At 42.0% G+C, this 20,440-nt stretch overlaps 2 protein-coding genes across 2 annotated transcripts in view; one reads left to right on the forward strand and one right to left on the reverse strand.

Moving 5' to 3' along the window:
- Window positions 1–8,309: 8,309 nt before the first annotated feature.
- Window positions 8,310–13,309, reverse strand: LOC109484000 (serine/threonine-protein kinase 35-like). Its single transcript, XM_019787157.1, has 6 exons — window positions 13,031–13,309; window positions 12,415–12,539; window positions 11,827–11,986; window positions 10,837–10,945; window positions 9,294–9,568; window positions 8,310–8,411 (listed from the first exon to the last, which is right to left on the reverse strand). The coding sequence occupies exons 1-6, from the start codon at window positions 13,193–13,195 to the stop codon at window positions 8,310–8,312; spliced, it is 936 nt and encodes a 311-aa protein (XP_019642716.1). The 5' UTR covers window positions 13,196–13,309.
- A 3,069-nt stretch (window positions 13,310–16,378) lies between these two features.
- The window catches only part of LOC109484001 (cell wall protein DAN4-like), a 10,147-nt gene continuing 6,085 nt past the window's right edge, over window positions 16,379–20,440 (forward strand). Inside the window, exon 1 of the mRNA XM_019787158.1 lies at window positions 16,379–16,471. Coding sequence (XP_019642717.1) covers window positions 16,460–16,471 — 12 coding nt within the window. The 5' untranslated portion in view covers window positions 16,379–16,459. The remainder of the gene's footprint in view (window positions 16,472–20,440) is intronic.

Raw genomic sequence — 20,440 nt, forward strand, 5'->3', positions numbered from 1 at the left:
CACCTTAAACAGGTGGCGTGTGTCGGCTAAGTTCCTCCATTTTCGACTACTAAGCAAGCTGAAGGTCATTGCCTTCATATCCACACCCAATAGACACGGCTGCCACAGTATAGAAAATAACAGAGTACCGAAGCGCAGGTGCAACTATTGTATTTTGCCAAAGGAACAAAAAAAGAGACAATGCGCTTTCACTTGATAAGACAATAGGGTGTAACGGAACACCCAAAGTAAAAGTAATCTGTGAAATGAACACACTTTTGTTGAAAAAAAAGAGCTATTCGATCCGCCGAACCATTGCCACTGCTTAGGCTATGAGTCATTTAGTCGAGCACTCTTTCGAAGTATCCAGAAGGGAGAAAAAGTGATTTCCAAACGTGGCCAAAGGCCAGAAATACTGCTCCAAGCAGATCTTTTGGTACAGCTGCAAAGACAGCATCAAATTGGCTAGGCAGTATCTAATCTCCAAGCAGATTCCTTTTGGTGGCAAGACAGTATCCATTAGCCAGAGAAGGTCGCCGGCCACCGACATGGTCCCTCTCTGGCCAATTGGATCTTTGATACTCTATTTTTGAGACCCTAGGATCTGCTTGGAGATTAGACAGTACCCAGTACCGCACCGAAGGACTGGCACAATAAAAGATACCAGTACAAAAAAAAAAAATCCCGATAAAAAATGTCTAAAAAATGTAAAAAAAAAATAAGCCAAAGCCCAAACCTCTGCTTGGAGAGTGACTCATTCAGTTTGGCGCTCTTGAAAAGTGTCCAGAGGGGAGGAAAGCACTCTTCAAACATGCCCAAAGCCCAGTAATACTGTTTTTAGCTAATCTCCGAGCAGAACTTTTGGTGGCTGCAAAGACAGTATCAAATTGCACAGGCTGTACACATCTGTTCCAACTGTAAAAGACTGTAATTCACGCATCGGACTCTATAGCCACCGTAGACGATGCACTCCCAGGGTGGCGACAAGATAGCCTTCCGAGACTGGACTGCCAATGATGATGATGTACTCATTTGCCAGACAGTATAAAGATATAAAAATACCAGTACAAAAATCCCGATAAAAAATGTCTAAAAAATGTAAAAAAAATATGCCGAAGCCCAAACCTCTGCTTGGAGAGTGACTCATTCAGTCGGGCACTTTTGAAAAGTGTCCAGAGGGGAGGAAAAGCGCTCTTCAAACATGACCAAAGGGCAGTAATACGGCTCTCAGTCGCACACTTGTCCGTCAAGCCGCTGACTCACAAATAAACCGTGTTATCTGTATGTAATGTCTGTTATTACTCTCCAAGCAGAGGTTGTGGGGGAATGATCGTTACCTTTTTATATATGGCCGGTTTTTTTTTGTCCTGATCCCCACCCGTCGGTGGCCGCGGAGCTTCTCTGGCTAATGGATACTGCCTGGCCAATTTGATACTGTCTTTTTTGCCACCGATAGGGATCTGCTTGGAGATTATGTTATGTGAACGTCAAAGTAATGTTGTTCCCCCTGTAGCAATTTTATAAATCAATCAGTGTTTTAGATCTTAATGTGTAACCAAGTTTTAATGCTAATAATTGTAAATAACTTTGATGATTTTTACTGTATACTAATGAATTTTAAAATGAATTAATTGTACAACAGGATGTAATTCAGCCTGTGGCTGCAAATTCCTCGTTTTACCAATAAACCACTTGATTCAGCATGAAAGTTCATCTGAGTTGGTAAATTACATTATGAAAAACTTACACTTTTCTCCAACTCAAAATTTGACCCACCAGAAATTTTCGACTGAAACTTGTGGACACGTGTCCACAGCATTTGGGTCAGATAGCTGAGGAAGACTGAGTGATTCAGTCCAAAATTTCTAGTGAGTAAAATTTTGAGTTGGAGAAAAGTTTAAGTTTTTCATAAACCACTTGATTGATTGATTGATTGATTGATTGATTGATTGATTGATTGATTGATTGATTGATTGTGCTGCAGTGAAAGTTTGATGTGGCGTGACCAGCAGGGCTCGAAATTAAAGGTTGTCCGATGACCACTAAAATTTAGACTGGGACAACTAAAACGACACTTTGGGACATTTTTTTGGACAATGGAAAAATAATCAACATCAGAATATCAGCTCTCCTTTTGTTTATCAGGCACACGCCCCGGTTTTTGGATTCAGAATAGCCCCCCCAAATTTCCTGTCTACTCTGAAATTGTAGTGCGCTTGGGAGTGAACAAAAGCAAAATAAAGTTGGCTTCAAGTTGAAGTCATACAATACTTTAAAAAAAACAGGTTGGGACAGTTTAATTCTCAGTTCGGGACACTTCTTGACATTTATTTTTGGGACAGTGCTGGGATAATATAGGAAGAAAAGTTAATTTCGAGGCCTGTAATTAGTCCTTCGGTGCGTGGCGCTCCTAATCCTCCACAAACAAACTGAGTGCTGCGGTGAAAGTGTACAAGTAATGTGGCATAACCTAGTCTCCACCAGACTCCTTTGCAGCCTGAATAAATAGCAGAAATCGGCCTGAAAAGGGGATTCAATTGTCCAGAGGTGTTGGCCGGCCAGAGAGGGTCTAGTTAGCCTTCATGGCAAAAATCACCCCCTCTGGCCGGCCAACTCAACTGGCCAATTATAATAATAATAATAATAATTGTTTATTGATTGATCGAAGATAGAAAAGTACAATCGCTAGCATGTTGCAGCGCAACTAATAAGTAGTGCTGAATTATATGCTAGTTTAAAAACAAAGAAACAAAAATTGCACAGTTAACAAATACACAACTAGACAAGTGAGTATTTCACATTTAACTTATAGACAACTAAATATTAAGCGAGTAAAATGAACTTAACAATATTTACAATATCAACATCATCAGTGTAAAAATTATTAATTTTATAGTATGGTACGTGATAACTGGTCTTGGTAGGGCTGGTTATTAAATCCCCTTTTTAGACCAATTTCTACTATTTATTCAGCCTGCAAAGGAGTCGGACGGAGACTAGGCGTAACCAGTCTGGTACGTGGGACGTTCTTAATCCTTTCACAAACAACGCGGGAACAGAAACGTGCAACCTGTTAACTACCTAACGGAAACGTCGTCATGGCGACAGTAAGGCCATGTTGATTTGATTATATGGATGTCATCCGCGCGCGCATGAATTTTCGGCCGTTTCAAAAAAAAAGTTTTCAACCATACGTAAATATGTAAATGTATCAACATATGTAAATCGTGCAAAACAGTTGCTAAATGAGCAAAAATATACCATAAGTTGCAAGGAAAACATTTAGAAACGATACCAATGTCGTAGAATGCCAAAATCAAAGGAAAAAAGACAAAAATGTAAAGAAATGAATTCGAAGAGTAGATTATTCGCCATAACATATTCTGTGCCATTTGTTCAACCTTCATGACCACGTAGATTTCATAGTGAAAGCAACTTTTTTTTTGCAAAACTTTTTTTATTCGCACGCTCGCATCAGTTTTGGGGTTCCCAGAGGATGTCATCCATATAATCAAATCAACATGGCCTAAAATAAAAAAAAACAAGAAGCCATAGGCGACAATTCTCCGTGAAGTTTTATATATTTCAACAAAATCCCAAGCGTCAACGCCAGACCTACTGTGCAGACATTATAATTAGGCAACGGTTAATACCACGCTCGTCCCCAGCGCCCGTGGAGAAGCCATAGGTTATAGATCGTGGCTTAGCCCAGGCTATGGAAAATAAACTTTCTTAAATGCAAATCTGTCGTTTTTGTTTTCTTTGCGCTATCTAAAGGGTTAGGATAACCTACTCTACTCTGGCGGTATTGTCGTGCGCGCTCGCTAGTACGTAACGTTACACGGCGGCCATCTGAATACATGTACACTGCATTCTTTCTACTATCGGGACCTAAAACAAGACGCAAGATTCCTATTTTGGGGTATAAAATGCTGTCACAATGGTAATATATACCAAATGAAACGGACCTTTACAAAGTACCTCATTTGGTGACGCTATGAGGGTGTACCGTTATCCCTCTACATTTGCCCAGAAGGGAGTTAGTCGCGGAAGGAACTTAGCCACGGAGGGAGTTTTGGCATTCTCCGCCCGCGCCACAAACTCTCGTCCCCAGGACAGTTCACTCTGCTACCCAGCATGCTTTGCGCAAAATGCGTTCTCGGCCCCAGGACACAAATACACGCTAATGCTTCCGCACTGTGTTGCTCTGGGGACCCCGCCGCGCGCCCAGATGTGGATTTAATTATAGCGCGCTAGCGGACGCTGCGGAGGAGCGTGGGTTAATACAATGAGGGCGCGTCACAAGCATAAAACATACAAAGAGCTAAATCCATTACTGCTCCCAGGGCGTGTAAAGATACTGTGCTTCAAGTTCTAACTTCATTTTAATTACACACACACAATCATTGCATTCACATAAAGATCGGACTATCATGGTCGTGTCTAGTAACAAAGACAGCCCCACCGTCTTACGGTGCCTGTACCTAATTAAGCGCGCCTGGAACAAGCCAAATTCCAGCAACAGTGGCGGTAAGCACCGCGAGTGTTACTACCGCCGGCCAGATAACCAGGATATCTGCTTACAGTACCTCTGCTACCAGACAACTGCCTAAACCTACGGTCTATTCCACAGGATTGTAAAAGTAGGGATGTTTCGAAAATAACCATTTACTCCAATATCAAAAACAGCTACGGTAAAAATAAAAAGACGTGCATCATCCCGGACATAATGCAACACCACATGCGAAATTACACAGATATGCGACGTACGGCAGAATGCGTTTTGGCTGCGAACATCTTCCAAAAAACTTGGCATCTCTTAACCATGGGCAAAAACATCTGGAACCACTTATAAAAACCACCCCGTATCTGCATGAACTTTTAACTCCCCCCCCGCTATTCCAAACAACGCGTTTTTCTGGACCGTTCCAATTCGCCTCGTAATTGTAGGGGTGCGTCTGCGATATTACATTGACCGCGAAAGCAGCAACGGCAAAAATACACATTCGTGCATCAACACGGGCATGCCCGCAGACGGCGTATAAAATTGCGTGCCGATTACACGAAGAGAACCCAGTGTTTTGACTGCGAACATGAAAAATCAGCCGATTACAACACTCCGTCCGGAGGTCCTGACCTCCTTCACGGAGTAACAAGCCCCTCATAAAAGTCAAACTCGTGAAAGCTGAAGAACTGTCAGATGTATACTTGAAGTTTTAACCCCATTGCCCGAGTGTAAATAACGCTCAGAAGGTTTGAGATGTTGTCAGCACCCACTCTCCTATTTCGTGTGGTGGAACAAATTGATGCCATGGTCACGGTTAGCTGGGAGCATGTGTCACACGCCGACGTATAGCGTTACAGAATTCTACCTTTAAAGGCACCCAGTGCAGTTTTTTTGGGCTTGGAAACCCGATTTTTCGAAAACCAATATATTAGTCATTTAAATACATATACTGAGTTGAAACCACACTATCCCAATGCATATTTACCCTCATGGAGCAAAAATTCTGACGGAAAATGGTTACTGGAAGGGCCCTGGGCTGATTTTTTAGGGTACCACCCAGAAAATAAAGGACTCATCTCGGGGCTTGTTTCTGCAGTTTTGATTGCCCAAAGTATTAGATGTTGATCTAAATGTGCTAATGTGAGGTAGTATGAGTCAATATCATAAACTTTAAGATTGCCTCATTCGGAATAGTTCCAGTTTTGCTGCCCTGAAATCGCATAGGATGCCTTTAAATATGACTGTACCTTACATTATTCCTCAGCAGTGTTATTAAACACCAAGTCTTCTTCTCGCACAGGCCGCATGTATTAATTGTACTGTTACTACGTTTTATATTATACTATTTTCTTGGAATAGTCTTGTAAACCGCAGAGAGCACACGTACTGTGCATATGGATCATTTTATAAGGCCATAGTTTGGCTACCATCAGTGTCACATTTGAATTACAACATTTGATTTCAGGCATATCAACAAAACTACTATGAGTATATGTATGATAAAAGTTCAACATACAAAAGAAGCAAACGTAAGGTTTTCCAAAGCGTGGTTTTACTACACATTCATCTACCCACTTCAGGTATGTACATACATGTTAAAAGAGTACAAAATTCGGTTCAACGCACGTCTTTGAACATATAGAGTATGGAATCATGTTATGTACATAACGGTTATTAGAATAAAGTAAAAAAAAAAGAGGTACAAAGAGATTATTTGATAACGATAGCGCTGTACAGACGATGCTTTGCTCTAGATGTGTCTTTTTCATGGATCTACTGATCACAATGATTCAGCATGACATACGTAACATATAAAACCGATGAAGTCATAGTTTCAACTTTCAAACATCGAATCTGAACGTATACAACAGAACAACTCTACATGCCTTCATTCAAAACCACAGCTCGGCAACACACATTTGCTTACCTAGGGGTAAGTTTTTTCAATTCACTGCCAGAAAACATTACACAACACACATCTCTGAAAACTTTCAAGACTGCTCTGGAGCATATATATCAGCTGGGTAAAATGACCTCTGACCTCCAGAAAAATAAAATCCAACCTGGACTGTGTCATGGACATGATTTGTTTTGTTTTGTACCTTTTTTATTTATGTAAATTTTGATTTAAGTTTCTTTCCTCTGTTATATTGATGATTTTACTGTATCTGTGCAGGGTCCCATTGAAAATCAATTTGGCAAAATTGAATGGGCTACCCAGCTGTCTGAAGATTAAATAGGTAAAAAAAAGTAGACTGCGATGTGTAGTACGACAATTTCAAAGTGTAAATTGGGCCATAGAAACAAACGCAGAAAAGTCTTCACAGGAGGCTGCCGCACTAGCAGCTTCTACTGCACCTGGCTACTGCACGCACAAGCTTGCCATCATTTAAAATGTAGTCCGCCAGAGCCACCGCGAATACAACGAGATACATGAGCAGTAACAGGAGCTGCCAAAAGACGCCCACACCATTTAGGCCGAGGCAATCGTTACCATCGAACCGGAAGCACATTACACAGCAGCAGCGAAAACTGTGGACAAAAAAAAAATGAACGATTATTTCATAATTGTCAAAAATAGAAAATCGACTTGTTTCAATAATGAATTGCACGTGATCTGGATATGTAAACCAGACAGGGCTTAAACCTTGGCACAAGTTTTTGACAATGACAATGAACTTTATTGCATATTCACGCCAGTTTAATCTGTGGATTCTGAACACATCTACAACTGTTAGAACGAGGCCGAGGATGCTAGTGAAAACGTTTTGACATAACAGATGCATGTAAGTAAATTGAAATTGAATAAGTAAGGAGCATTAGCGTAAGGATGTTGCAGGACATGAATGTTAGATTTTCTGGGGATAAGCAGGCACTTAGCTGACAGGGAACTTATGATTACCAATCTTTGCACGACTTGGGAGATCGGCAGAGGTCATCATTTCCTTCCTCTCGTTCATTTTCAGTCGGTACCTGGACCACAGTGTGTGATCGTGGAGTGGGCTGCGATACAACGACCCTGCAGGATTTATCAACAAGAATGTGTTTAACAAAAAATCGCAGCAGATAGCATTAGCACTAACCAGTTACAGACCGATGATGAAACTTTTTTCTCATTCAGAAAAACTACCCTGACAGCTTTCTCAATTTTTGGTTTAAGGTAGAAGTACTCGATTTTTGTTTTCAAATGCTAATTTTCTGCTGTGGAGACAAGCTAGTGACAACGGCGCTCGTGACATCGCGGATGTTGCATCCAGAACCGTGCTCCATCCAGAACTAATCCAGAACCATGCTCAGGCACGATTCTGGACAGTCCAAGCGAATCTAGAACCATGCCCGGGTAAGATCTACGTTCTTGGATACGCAGAGACTATCCAGAAACGTGCCTGATCCTAACCCATTCAGGCATAGGACTAGATAGGCACGGTTTTGGATACATCAGCAGACTCCCATAAATAAGAAAGACACGAGATGTTTATTTCTTTATTGACATTTTCCACAAAGTGAAAGGGAGGGCAAAACAGGTGCAAACGCACCTTTACAAGTTGCCCTCCCCATACAAAAACACATTTACAACAACAAAATTTGCACAGTCAATGATAACAATATATTAAATACACAAACCAGGCAACAAATATAGTAAGTTAAGCATAATTCAAATATATCTATTAATACGTGGGAATAAATCACGTTGATACAAGAACTTAGTGAGGCCTTGAGGCAATGCAGGAACTGCCCCCACAAGTGGTCCAACTACATGGTCAGGACTGTAGTGTGTGTTAAATCTGTTGTAAGTGTTCTTGAGTAGTAAAGATGTCAGGACTCACCCGTCAGAGGCGCCCGTGATCCGCATGAGGCTGCAGAGAACCTGTTCTGATGTCGGCCTCTGCTGAGGATTAACCGCCAGCATGGCCAGGACCAGGGCCTGAGAGGACACACAGTCTATAAGTGTGCGACCAACGTTTGAGAACTGTGCCAATTTTTTAAAGGTGAGGACCACTTTTTTCACAGCCTCTGTATCTGTATGGCCGGTATAACCGCCCCTCGGTGTAACACACCAGCTTCTGTATCTGTATAGCCGGTATAACCGCCCTTTGGCGTAACACACCAGCTTCTGTATCTGTATTATATAGCCGGTATAACCGCCCTTCGGCGTAACACACCAGCTTCTGTATCTGTATAGCCGGTATAACCGCCCTTCGGCGTAACATACCAGCTTCTGTATCTATTGAATAGCTGATAGCTGGTATAACCGCCCTTCGGCGTAACACACCAGCTTCGCAGGCACGCGGCGCGGCGGCAGCTGGCTACATTATACACAAAACGATTTGTTACACCTAACCTTTGAACATCTTTCTAACTCTAAACATTGTTTAAAACTATGTAAGATACAAATGCGAAGAAGCATATAAAATAAGACATTTTTACCCAAGATCACGGGTTTGGATCACGGAATATGAAATAGTTTTGTTCCTTCTATCTAAGACATCTTTTTGCCCAGTTGGGTGTCGACACCTTTGACGCCAGGAGGCGAAAGCTGACGCACTCTTTTGCGGCTCGCCTCCTGGCGTCCGGTAACGGCATCATCAGTTTGCTTTTACGCTCTGATGCCTTCCCTAGAAGTCAGTTCTGGCGTCGATACTGCCAGTTGGTATGCAGACCTTAAATAGGCCCCGTTTCTTTTATCCTAGACATTGTATTTTTAAATTTATGTATTTTGTGTTGTCTATGTTGTCTATGGGCTTTGCCTGAGTCAAACAATAAATAAATAAATAAATAAAATAAGAATATCGTCTTCTTTGCGTACCTTTACCGGAGACCCCTGTGGTTCGCTGGTCATCAGCATGTCTGCCACCGGGAACTCAGGATGCGTGATCATGACCTTAGCCACTGGCGTGGGCTTTCCATCCACGTACACGGCAGGCACGAGCTTTCTTGTGGCGCCTGGATCTGTCGCGGGATCTGCTGGATCCGTCGGTGAAGGGGTTGAATCTGTCGTCAGATCCAAGATGGCGGCTATGATCAGGCCCAAGGCGAAGACGTCGGCCATGGAGGTGTTCGTGACGATAGTATGTGGTTGTGCTGTTTACAACAACAGATATATATAAAACTTGAAACACGTAACATCCGTGTCCATAATATCACCAGGGTCCATGATATCGCCACCTCGAGAAAAAGTGTGCTTTAAGATATTGTTACTGCAACATACCCTAGGTATGTACATTTGAGGTGTGCAGGAGTGCATACCATAAGTATGTTGCAGTAAAAATATCTTAAAGCACATTATTTCCCAAGGTGGCGATATTACGGACCCTGGTGATGTTATGGACACGGATGTTACAACAAGCTTAAGAATAGTACCCAACGAAAGATACCCCGCATTACATGACAGCGGACTACAAGCTAAAGCCTGGATTCCAAGATACGAAAAGACATGTAGAAGTACTAGAAGGCCTGCAAGGTTCTGGATAGTCCACGCGTATGCAAAAACAGTGTGCGGAGCAAATCTACGTTCTTGGATATGCGGACACAATTCAGAACGGTGCCTGATCCTATTAATATAAGATAAACTCAGGCACAGAGCTATAGATAGACGAGCTTCTTCATTCGGCAAGGCCTACTCACAGCTACTAGAGATCGGAAGCACGCGAGCAACTAGCTGGTCAACAACATGATGATTTTTACGAAGTCACTGAAGAATTACAAGTCCTCTACATCTATGACAAAAAGGGCTAAACGTTCTTGCCAAAACTGAGTAAATAAGGACTGACCCAAAGTTTAGCCCTTTTTACCTCCGGGGGAGGAGACATCCTTCCGCGGAAGGGTTTTGTGAGAGATATAGATTTTCATGTTCGCAACTATTTCTCGCGTTTGGGTGGACGGATTCTTTTGAGACTCGGTATATGTTTTGCTATTGGGCTGCAGATAATGCACGTTCTTTTGTTTTTATTGTATATGTGTTTTCAGGCGTGAAAATGGTGCCTTTTGGTGGCCCCAGAACAACCCTTTGAGCGTGAAAGTGGTCGCGATCATTGACCTTTGGCGTGTATTAGGTATTGTCGGTCTTGTCCAAGAAGGTGACCCCTTGCACAGAGGGGTCCAGCGGCGCACAACAATTGTTTTTGTAAACAACATATAAAAATATACAATAAGAAGCCCGGAGGTATAAAATCTCAGATTTTACTTGTTTTCATAGATGTTTATGACTTGTAATTCTTCAGCAGTGACTTTGGGTAAATCCTAATCTACTCAGTGTTGGCAAGGACGTTTAGCCCTTTTTCTCATAATGAAGTATACCACAACACAGATGAACTTTCGTGCTAAGAATCATCTACATCTACATGCCTTACCCAACATAACTAGGAGCAGTTCAGGGGGCAGGTACATGACCATGGTCTGTACGTAGTTGACAGCCCACTCGCCCAGTGCACGGACTCGCGCGAGGCCGAAATCTGCGATCTGGGGGAGGAAGGATACAAACTCCATGACTTCTTCTGTATCTGTATCTATAGCCGGTATAACCGCCCTTCGGCGTAACACACCAGCTTCGCAGGCACGCGGCGCGGTAGCAGCTAGCTATATCACACCGAACGACTTGTTACACTCGATCTTTGCACATTTGATTGCAGGAGTTGTTTAAAGCTTTCTAGTGATGATGCCCCAACTGTGCGTGGTGGCAACGAGTTCCAGTCTACGATAGTTCTGGGGAAATACGAGATTTTGAATGCCTCAATTCTTGGTTGATATTTGATGGCATGACTGTTTCTTATTCTTTTCTGGACCGGTATCAGATACTTAGTGGTTGGTACATCCGCCGTTGGTTCTTAGGCTCGTAGTTCGTATTAACAAAGTAGGAATCTACACAACTGTGTATATCCCATATATTTTTCAGAGTCTACGATAACGGAGCAATGGCCAAGTGGGTAGAGTGTATTCGGTAGGGCGTGAGTTCGATCCCCGGCCGAGTCATACCAAAACTTAAAAAACATGTTACATACTGCTTTCTCTGCTTAGCACTCAGCATTAGAGAAAGAGTATGGGGGTTTAACACACACCACTACCAGTGGACTAGCCCCCTGTAGCGATTGCACAATCGTGTGGCCCAAGGGCGAAGAAACAGAGATGGGCGCCGCCATATGCGACCATGCTGATGGTTGCGGGAGGGCTTTTAACTACGATAATGTGACACCAGGATCTTGCATTGTAATGTAAATGACCTAAGAACATGGTAATGAAAAGAATGAACGGTTGCGTTCTATTGAAAAACGCTTTTTTTTCACACTCAAAAAGCAGCATAACACCATGTTCAGACTGACATTGTGCGATGAAACATGGTTTACCTTAACTATCGGTCTCTGTCCGGAGTTGTCCACCAAGATGTTGTCAGGCTTGAGCGCTCCGTGGTCGACATTTCTGCTGTGCAGGTAAGCAACGCCCTCTGCCGTGTCGCACAGCAACTGCAGAACGGTCGCTCGGCTAGGCCTGGCACTGAGGATGAATCTGTTCCATAATAGGCATAGGGAGGCATTGGAAGTATTTCTGAACCGTAGCGGTAGCGTGTTCAGCACAGGAGCAAGAGGTCCCGGGTTCGAATCCTACCCATGTCACCGATCTTGTGCCCTTGGAAAAGGCACTTTACTCGACTTTCCTCACTTCACTCAGGTGGAAATGAGTACCTAGCTTCGGTTACTTAGGGACGTCCCTCGGATAGGACGTTAAATGTAGGTCCCGTGTTTGGGAGAGCCACACCCCACGCACGTTAAAGAACCCACCACACCTATCGAAAAGAGTAGGGGACCTTCCCGGTGTGAGTGGTTCAAACCTTACATTCCAGTCTTACGTATCTTGTTCTTACATATGTACAAAACTGGTGTGTTACGCCTAAAGGCGGTTTACCGGTTATGCGAAACAAACAAAGCCTGCCGTACCTGTCCAGGGTGCCCCCGTCGCAGTACTCCACGATCAGACACACGTTCAGCGCAGGAGTGTTCAAGCCAGCGTCCGCAGTCATCAGGCCGATAAACTGCAAGATGTGTGGGTGTTTTCCTACTGCCTGTATTTTACATCAAAAACAATAGAACGTATGAAACGTAACGGCCAGCCAGCCTTAACCAATGAGCTTGAAGCTACTTGCCTTAACAGGGTCACAAAACAGTGAAAATGCTCTTAAAGTCATCAGTATTTTTCTGAATATTTCAACAAACATGAAGAAGACGTACACATGTCGTTGAACGAGGAAAATCATAAGTCATGGTCTTTTCATCGGTACTTTTTAAATTTTTACAAACATCAAGAGGACGAAGAAAACAAACATGTTCTTGAAGTCATGGTCTTCCACAATTGTCAACGGACTTTTATTAACAGACTAAGTATTAATTGGGCTGTTAGAATATGTGTATAACTTGAGTGGACTGCAGTCCCACCTTGTCCTCGTCTTTGTATTGTTTCTTCAATAAGAAAAATTGCCAACAGCGCAGGTATCCTACAATTTCTTTTATATTTCGTATTGGTTCCAGCTTTGTACCATAAGCGCACTAGTCTTACCTGTTGTAGAGCGATGATTTCCTTCAGCACGACTTGTCCAACGTCCAGTGAGTCCACGGTGAGACACTTGAGAGCGAGCGCGCCGCCGTCCTCCTTACGTTCCGCCTTGTACACCTTACCGAACGCGCCCTGACCCAACTCTTCTAGGATCCTGTACCTCTCCATGTCGTCTGAATCGCGAAAAAGAATATTAACCCATGCTGTCAAAAGAACAGGCAGAATTTTGTCAGGCTCAGGCACGGTTGCCGATGGCCCACTCGTATCTAGAGCAGCGCCTGCGACAGATGTTTTTTTTATTATTATTTACTTAATAGTTCACCACAAAACAAGGCTCATGGGAGCTTCTTAAATGTACGTTCTTGGAATGCGCAGAAACTACCCAGAACCGTGCCTGATCCCAACCCTAAAACCCATTCAGGTATAGAACTTGATAGCCTTCGTTCTGGATACAATTACAATACACCCATTGTCTCTGGTGCAATAGCTCAATTGGTAGAGTGCTCACTTTGTAACCGGGAGGTCGTGAGTTCAAACCCCGGCCGGGTCATACCAAAGACTTTAAAAATGGTACACACTTCTTTCTCTGCTTAGCACTCAGCACAGAGGACGAGTGTGGGAGGGTCAAATACACAGCACTACCAGCGGACCAGCCCCCTGCTGTAGTGCCCTGCACAACTGTGTGTCGCCCAAGGGATACGAAATGGAGACAGAGGGAGACAAAAGATCAATGGTGTCCGGTGTCGGGTGTAATGAGGTCGTAAAAACACACCGAGAGAAGGTCACATACAGTTACACGGCCGCACGCAGTATCAATGAATGAAGAATGAAGACCTTTATTACCTCCATGAAAAATGGATGAAAAATGGAGGTATTGTTTTAGGCGTGTCTGTCTGTATGTATGTCTGTCTGTCTGTCTGTCTGTGTGTCTGTCTGTGTTTCCGCAACTTTGTGGTCAGCATAACTTCAGAACGCCTTTATGGATTATGATGATATTTGGTATGTTGGTAAGTCTTAGGAAGACAAACGTCAAGGTCAAATATGGGCCTCCTGGTGGATGACCTTGGTACTGCAGCAGAACTTCCCGTTTTTGTATCTTTTGTCCTGAACATGCTATGGTCTTGATGTTTTGGTGACAGATAGCTTATCCTGTCAGGAATAAGTGGTGTGAGTTTGGTCCCCCTAGCAGCTTGTTCTGGAACTGCAGGGCACTTTCTGGCGAAATGTTTAAAAGCCAATAAGTCCAGATAGGAACAACATATTTTCATAATTTTTGGTGTGTAGGTAGCTGAGAGAGAGATGTACATGACTAAATGCAAATTATGCATGAGGACTTTATTTGCATAACTAATGAGGAAATTCTATAATTACAGTGTTTTACATTATACTACTTTCATACATGTAATGTATGTAATCTATGGCAGGGAGAACATCAACAGATACTAATTATGGATATGATGACCTAATTTGCATAATTTATGCAAAAATTCTATGATTTCTTAATGGTGAATGATGGGAATGTCATACTTGGGACATCTGTAACTTAATCAAAAGTTAACATACATCGTGATGCATATATCATGTTAATGCAGAGGTAATTTGCATAATTAAAGAAGAAATTTACATTTACATATTAAGCCCATATTTCATGGAGGTATGAGATCTCGGAATTCTTGTTGTACATTTGTGTTCTACAGAACTAAGTACAGGTCGCATGGGTACAGAACATGAACATAAACATATACATTACATACTTATGGACATATAAGAGTGTGGGGGGGTACTAAAAATAACTAGAGTTCCACAATCTCATACCTTCGCCAAATGATGTCAACCTTTATGAATACGAAATTATATATTAATCCCCTGATTATGCAAATAGGATCCTAAATTGCACGAATTGCATCTGTTGATCATATTCTACACCAGAAGACAGTCTTATTCGCGCAGACGAGGAAGTTTTTTGTGTTCAGACGTGGAAGGTATTCGCTCAGACGAGGAAGTTTTTTCTGTGCAGACGAGGAAGGTATTCGCGCAGATGTGGAAGGTATTCGTGCAGACACACATGCCTGTACTTACGGGCCACCGTACAGTACCACCTCCGTACTGAATCCTATGGAATTTGGGAGCACGCAGACACGCTGTAGCTCGTTATAAGGCAGCGAAATAAAACAACAAAAGATCTGCAAGAGGAAATGTGTCAATTTTTGACACATTAATGCCATTTTAGCACGTTTTCGTCATTATTTTGTACTTGATACGTTTGAGATAGCCCCAAACAATTAAGTCCCTTGTCTCCTTACTTTTTGGGTACCACCTCGTATCAACAATACACGAAAATTGTATTGGGCCCCGGACTGGGAATTGTGACCTTAGCATTACTGCCATTTGTTCTTCAACATCTGAAGGGTGATTATTCTCTGAAGAACTCCGAAGCGAAAGCATTTTTATTTATTTATTTAAACACCAAAAGCAAACCTTGCAGCAGGGATGAGAATCCCTGAATTGAAAGAGTTTGCGTACAGAAAAAAAAGTTACAATAGGCAAAACAAACACTATATACACACCCTCATATACACTATATATAATAGTATTACATAATATTCCTCATTTTTTACTTCACTGCCCCATTTACACCCAACATCGTGTACGCTTCCTCGACAGACTTTTACAATTGAACATCGCATTCTATCCGGTATCTGTCATTCAATGGATCACCTTTACTTTCATTTAAAGTCAACTCTCAAATACTCATTATTACACAGCTATATCTTTCTAAAACCAAGCGATTTAACAATTGATTTGTAGTTCTACCCATGTTACATTGTTCTGTGATGTAATTTTTATTTTATGTCTAGTGGTGACGTGAATATAAGCATATTGCTTGAGTGCGTCACCACTATGTATTGTATTGTTTGTATGTTGACAATAATAATATAAAAAAAAAACACTTTCTCATGCAAATAACTTCAGCTTATTTTAATCAACTTTTCACCAGACAATCAAGCCTGATGTTTGTTGGGTGAAGTGTTTTCGTGTGCTTGGCGGGGTCCATTATTTTCGTCCCTCTGCTACTCAAAAAAGTGGCGTCGGTGGCGCAACGGTTAGAGCGTTGGACTCGGAACCGAGAGGTCCCGTGTTCGATACTCGCCGTGGCCCGACGTTGTGCCCTTGGGAAAGGCACTTTACACGACTTCCCTACCTATACGGTGGAGTGACGCCCACCGAGCCTCTTAGGCTAATCTGTCTGTCAAGGTGCCAAAAACACCTTACGGATTTGGTGCGCCGATGTGTCAACATCTCATATTGGCCACTGAGAGCCGTAAAATATATCATCTGCTGCTCAAAAGAAGATGAGCACAGGGCAACGTCAGGTGATTCGCGGTAGAGATACCGTCGTTTTGGATAGTTCGGTATCATCTTCAACGCAAGATGTCAATACAGGTACGTTTAGTCCTATTCAATCTGTATCTGTATCTGTATCTGTATAGCCGGTATAACCGCCTTTCGGCGTAACACACCAGCTTCGCAGGCACGCGGCGCGGCGGCAGCTGGCTATATTACACCGATCGACTTGTTACACCTAACCCTTGAACTTCTAGCTCTAGACATTGTTTAAAGCTATCTATTGACAATGCCCCTACTGTACTTGGTGACAGTGAGTCACCACAATCGTTGAATTTTTGTTATCACTACCGCAAATTTCACGGCACGAAAACTGGTATGTAAGCACGCTTTGATTCAGCGTAAAGACAAAGTTTGGTCCTCCTTACCGCAACTTTGCCACCACTATACGTGCCCGTAAAGGTTGCCTTGTCCTGTCCGTAAGTACGTATAGGCCATTTATTTCCCTACACCTTTATGGTGCCCCTCCGAGACTTTTTAGTTGCGTTGTTTAAAGCATATTCTATGTGTTACGTGTTTCCTCCTTTCCGCAACTTTACCACCTCTTTACGTGCGCGTTGCCATAACGTGGTAGTACGTACGGATTTATTTATTATTATTTAAATTGCGAACACTGCAATACAGTGGAAGCCCTGGCAGCTGAGCTGATTTATTTATTTATTTATTGCTCTTAAAAAACAGTTGGGTGGTACCTTCAGTCTCTGAAAGACTGATTTCCAAGGTAGCCCAACAGAACATACACATTGGACAACATACAATAATACAATAAAATTAAACAAAATAAAACAGATTAATCAAATGATCAATCGTGGCAAATGACAATAGATAATATAAACAGAGGGTACAAATAATCAATCATACAAACACAACGGAACAACCAAAACAAATAGTCAAAATCGTTAGGCATAGTCGTATTGTCAAATAATGACAGTCGGTTGTCCGTGAGGTCAGGGTCAGAGGTCGTATGTTCTTAGCGCTACTTTAAAGGCATTTATTGTTGATGCCTGTTTAGCCACCGTGTTAAGCGAGTTATAGGCTGAAGCTGCTCTGTACTTAAATGTTCTCTGTCCAGTTCTGTTTGTGTATTTGGGTTTACGCAGTAGATTCGCTTGTCTTGTGTTGTACTGATGTGTTTGGTGGTTGTAGCTGAAACAGTGTAGCAGGTAATCAGGTGCAAGTCCATGTAGACACTTGTAGACCATTGTGCAGGTATGGTGGGTTCTCCTTTCCTCTAGTGGTCTCCAACCCAGTATCTGGTGTAGTTCGCTTACACTCGAGCGCAGTTCGAACCCTTCTCAGGATTATCCTGGCAGCCCTGCTCTGGAGGAGTTGAAGTTGCTGTTTTCGGGCCCCACATTATAAAATACATTCATACATACATAAACATACACACATCACAACACAATAAAGTCACAAATCACAGAAATCTCTTATATTTACAATCCATAACCTAGGCTTATGACAGTATAAAAAAAAGTAACAATATAACTCAGTATGGTAGGAGGCCAGAGGTCATTCAAATATATAATATTTCAATATTTACAGTGTTGTAGGAATAGATGGAAGGACGAAGAGTTAGAAACGGTTCGTTGATGAAATATAAGTGTGAAGTACGGATACTCATAGGCCACTTGTTTTTAAACCTTTATGTTGCCCTGCCGAGACTTTAATTTGCATAGCTTAAAGCATATGTGTTACATGTTACGATTTATTCGCACCTTTATAGTGCCCTTCCGAGACTATATTAAAGACAGAGAAATGTCTCTGAAACCTTATCTAGCAAGGTTTTAGGTTTTCGTCCCTGGCATTCAATTCGCAGCTTGTACCTCGTATCAAAGCCATTTCTTTATATTCAAAACATTAGTCTGGGGCAAGTGAGGATAAATGTCAAAACAAGTGGTGATTTTCATCCCTGATATTCAATCCGCAGCTTGTACCTCGTATCAAAAGAAAAATCATCTCTTTGTATTCAAAACAGTAGTCTGGGGCAAGTGAGGATAAATTTCTAAAGCGATGATTTTCAGGGGTCTCATCGCGATCAGTCAACTATATCAAACAATATTTTCTTTTATAATTTGTTCAAAGAAGCGTTTTCACTGATAATATGTCTTTACTATGATAATAACAACCATAATTGCCTTGGCTGGTTAGGGTACCTACTTACTTACTTAGTTCGAGCTCCCGCTCGAACCAATCCAGAAAGTAAGTGCGGTTGTGTGGGCTGTTTTATTGACAACCAGAAAAATGTGAGATAACTGCACAAATATGTTGAAAAGTAAATCATACCCACTCGAAGATTCTTTCAACTGAAATATTTCATTTTTTAATGCAAAAATGTTCAATAATTCCCCCTTTTGGATATGAATTTCTCAAAAGTACCTTCTCCCTCCCCACTGTACTGCATAGAACAAGAGTAACTTATAAAGAGACTCTTTTTTTACACAACCAAGTCTTATATTCATCCGACGTTTCGGTGACCGTCTGTCACCTTCCTCAGGGCAATTCTGACTTCACACTGCACTGCAGCACAGGTGTCGCTGCTACAGATGCATTCCCAAATGTACAATATTTACATATCTACACCTCTGCTGCAAAGCAATGTGAACCAGTCAGAATGCCCTGAAGAAGGTGACAGACGGTCACCGAAACGACGGCTGAATATAAGACTTGGTTGTGTAAAAAAAAAGAGTATCTTTTTCTCGGCGTCTTACCAACCTGACGAAACTATTCACGGATGCATAGAACAACCCAAGGGTCCTGCCAGACCCGGGGAAACCGAGATTGCCGGAGTTGTTCTTGATGACTGCGATGACGACCCTGACAGCCACACGTACAACAACGGGGATGACTTCAAGTAAAGTAGAATGGATTTTAATCAATATGTCTCTTTTACTGTAAAGCTATTTAATGAATTTTAACCAATACTCACCTTGTCTTTTAGCCTATATTTGTAGAATTGATTTTGATTAATTAGTAATAGTGCCTTGTCTGTAAGGGTATAGACATGTGATGGATTTTAAGAATTACACAAGATTTGTATCATGCCCTAATTCAGCCAGATAAGGCTGCAACGGTATGTCTGAGCACGTGTTGCAAATAAACCAGTCATCATCATCATCATCATCATTCAACAGTCTACAGCACGACGACCCTGACAACCACGCGTACAGCAACGGGGATGACTTCACCAGCCTACAGCACGACGACCCTGACAACCACGTGTACAACAACGGGGATGACTTCAAGTATAGTAGAATAAATTTTAATCAATAGGTCTCTTTTACTGTAAAGCTGTTTGATGAATTTTAACCAGTACGCACCTTGTCTTTTAGCCTATATTTGTAGAATTGATTTTGATGAATTAGTAATAGTACCTTGTCTGTAAGGGTATAGACATGTGATGGATTTTAAGAATTACACAAGATTTGTATCATGCCCTAATTCAGCCAGATAAGGCTGTAACGGTATGTCTGAGCACGTGTTGCAAATAAACCAGTCATCATCATCATCATCATCATTCAACAGCCTACAGCACGACGACCCTGACAACCACGCGTACAACAACGGGGATGACTTCAGCAGCCTGCAGCACGCTGACAACCACGTGTACAACAACGGGGATGACTTCAACAGCCTACAGCACGATGACAACCACGTGTACAACAACGGGGATGACTTCAACAGCCTGCAGCACGCTGACAACCACGTGTACAACAACGGGGATGACTTCAAGTAAAGTAGAATGGATTTTAATCAATAGCTTTTACTGTAAAGCTATTTAATGAATTTTAACCAGTACTCACCTTGTCTTTTAGCCTATATTTGTAGAATTGATTTTGATGAATTAGTAATAGTGCCTTGTCTGTAAGGGTATAGACATGTGATGGATTTTAAGAATTACACAAGATTTGTATCATGCCCTAATTCAGCCAGATAAGGCTGCAACGGTATGTCTGAGCACGTGTTGCAAATAAACCAGTCATCATCATCATCATCATCATTCAACAG

The sequence above is a fragment of the Branchiostoma belcheri genome, unplaced genomic scaffold, assembly GCF_001625305.1.
Source record: "Branchiostoma belcheri isolate BF01 breed outbred unplaced genomic scaffold, Haploidv18h27 scaffold68, whole genome shotgun sequence".
Classification (NCBI taxonomy): Eukaryota; Metazoa; Chordata; class Leptocardii; order Amphioxiformes; family Branchiostomatidae; genus Branchiostoma; species Branchiostoma belcheri.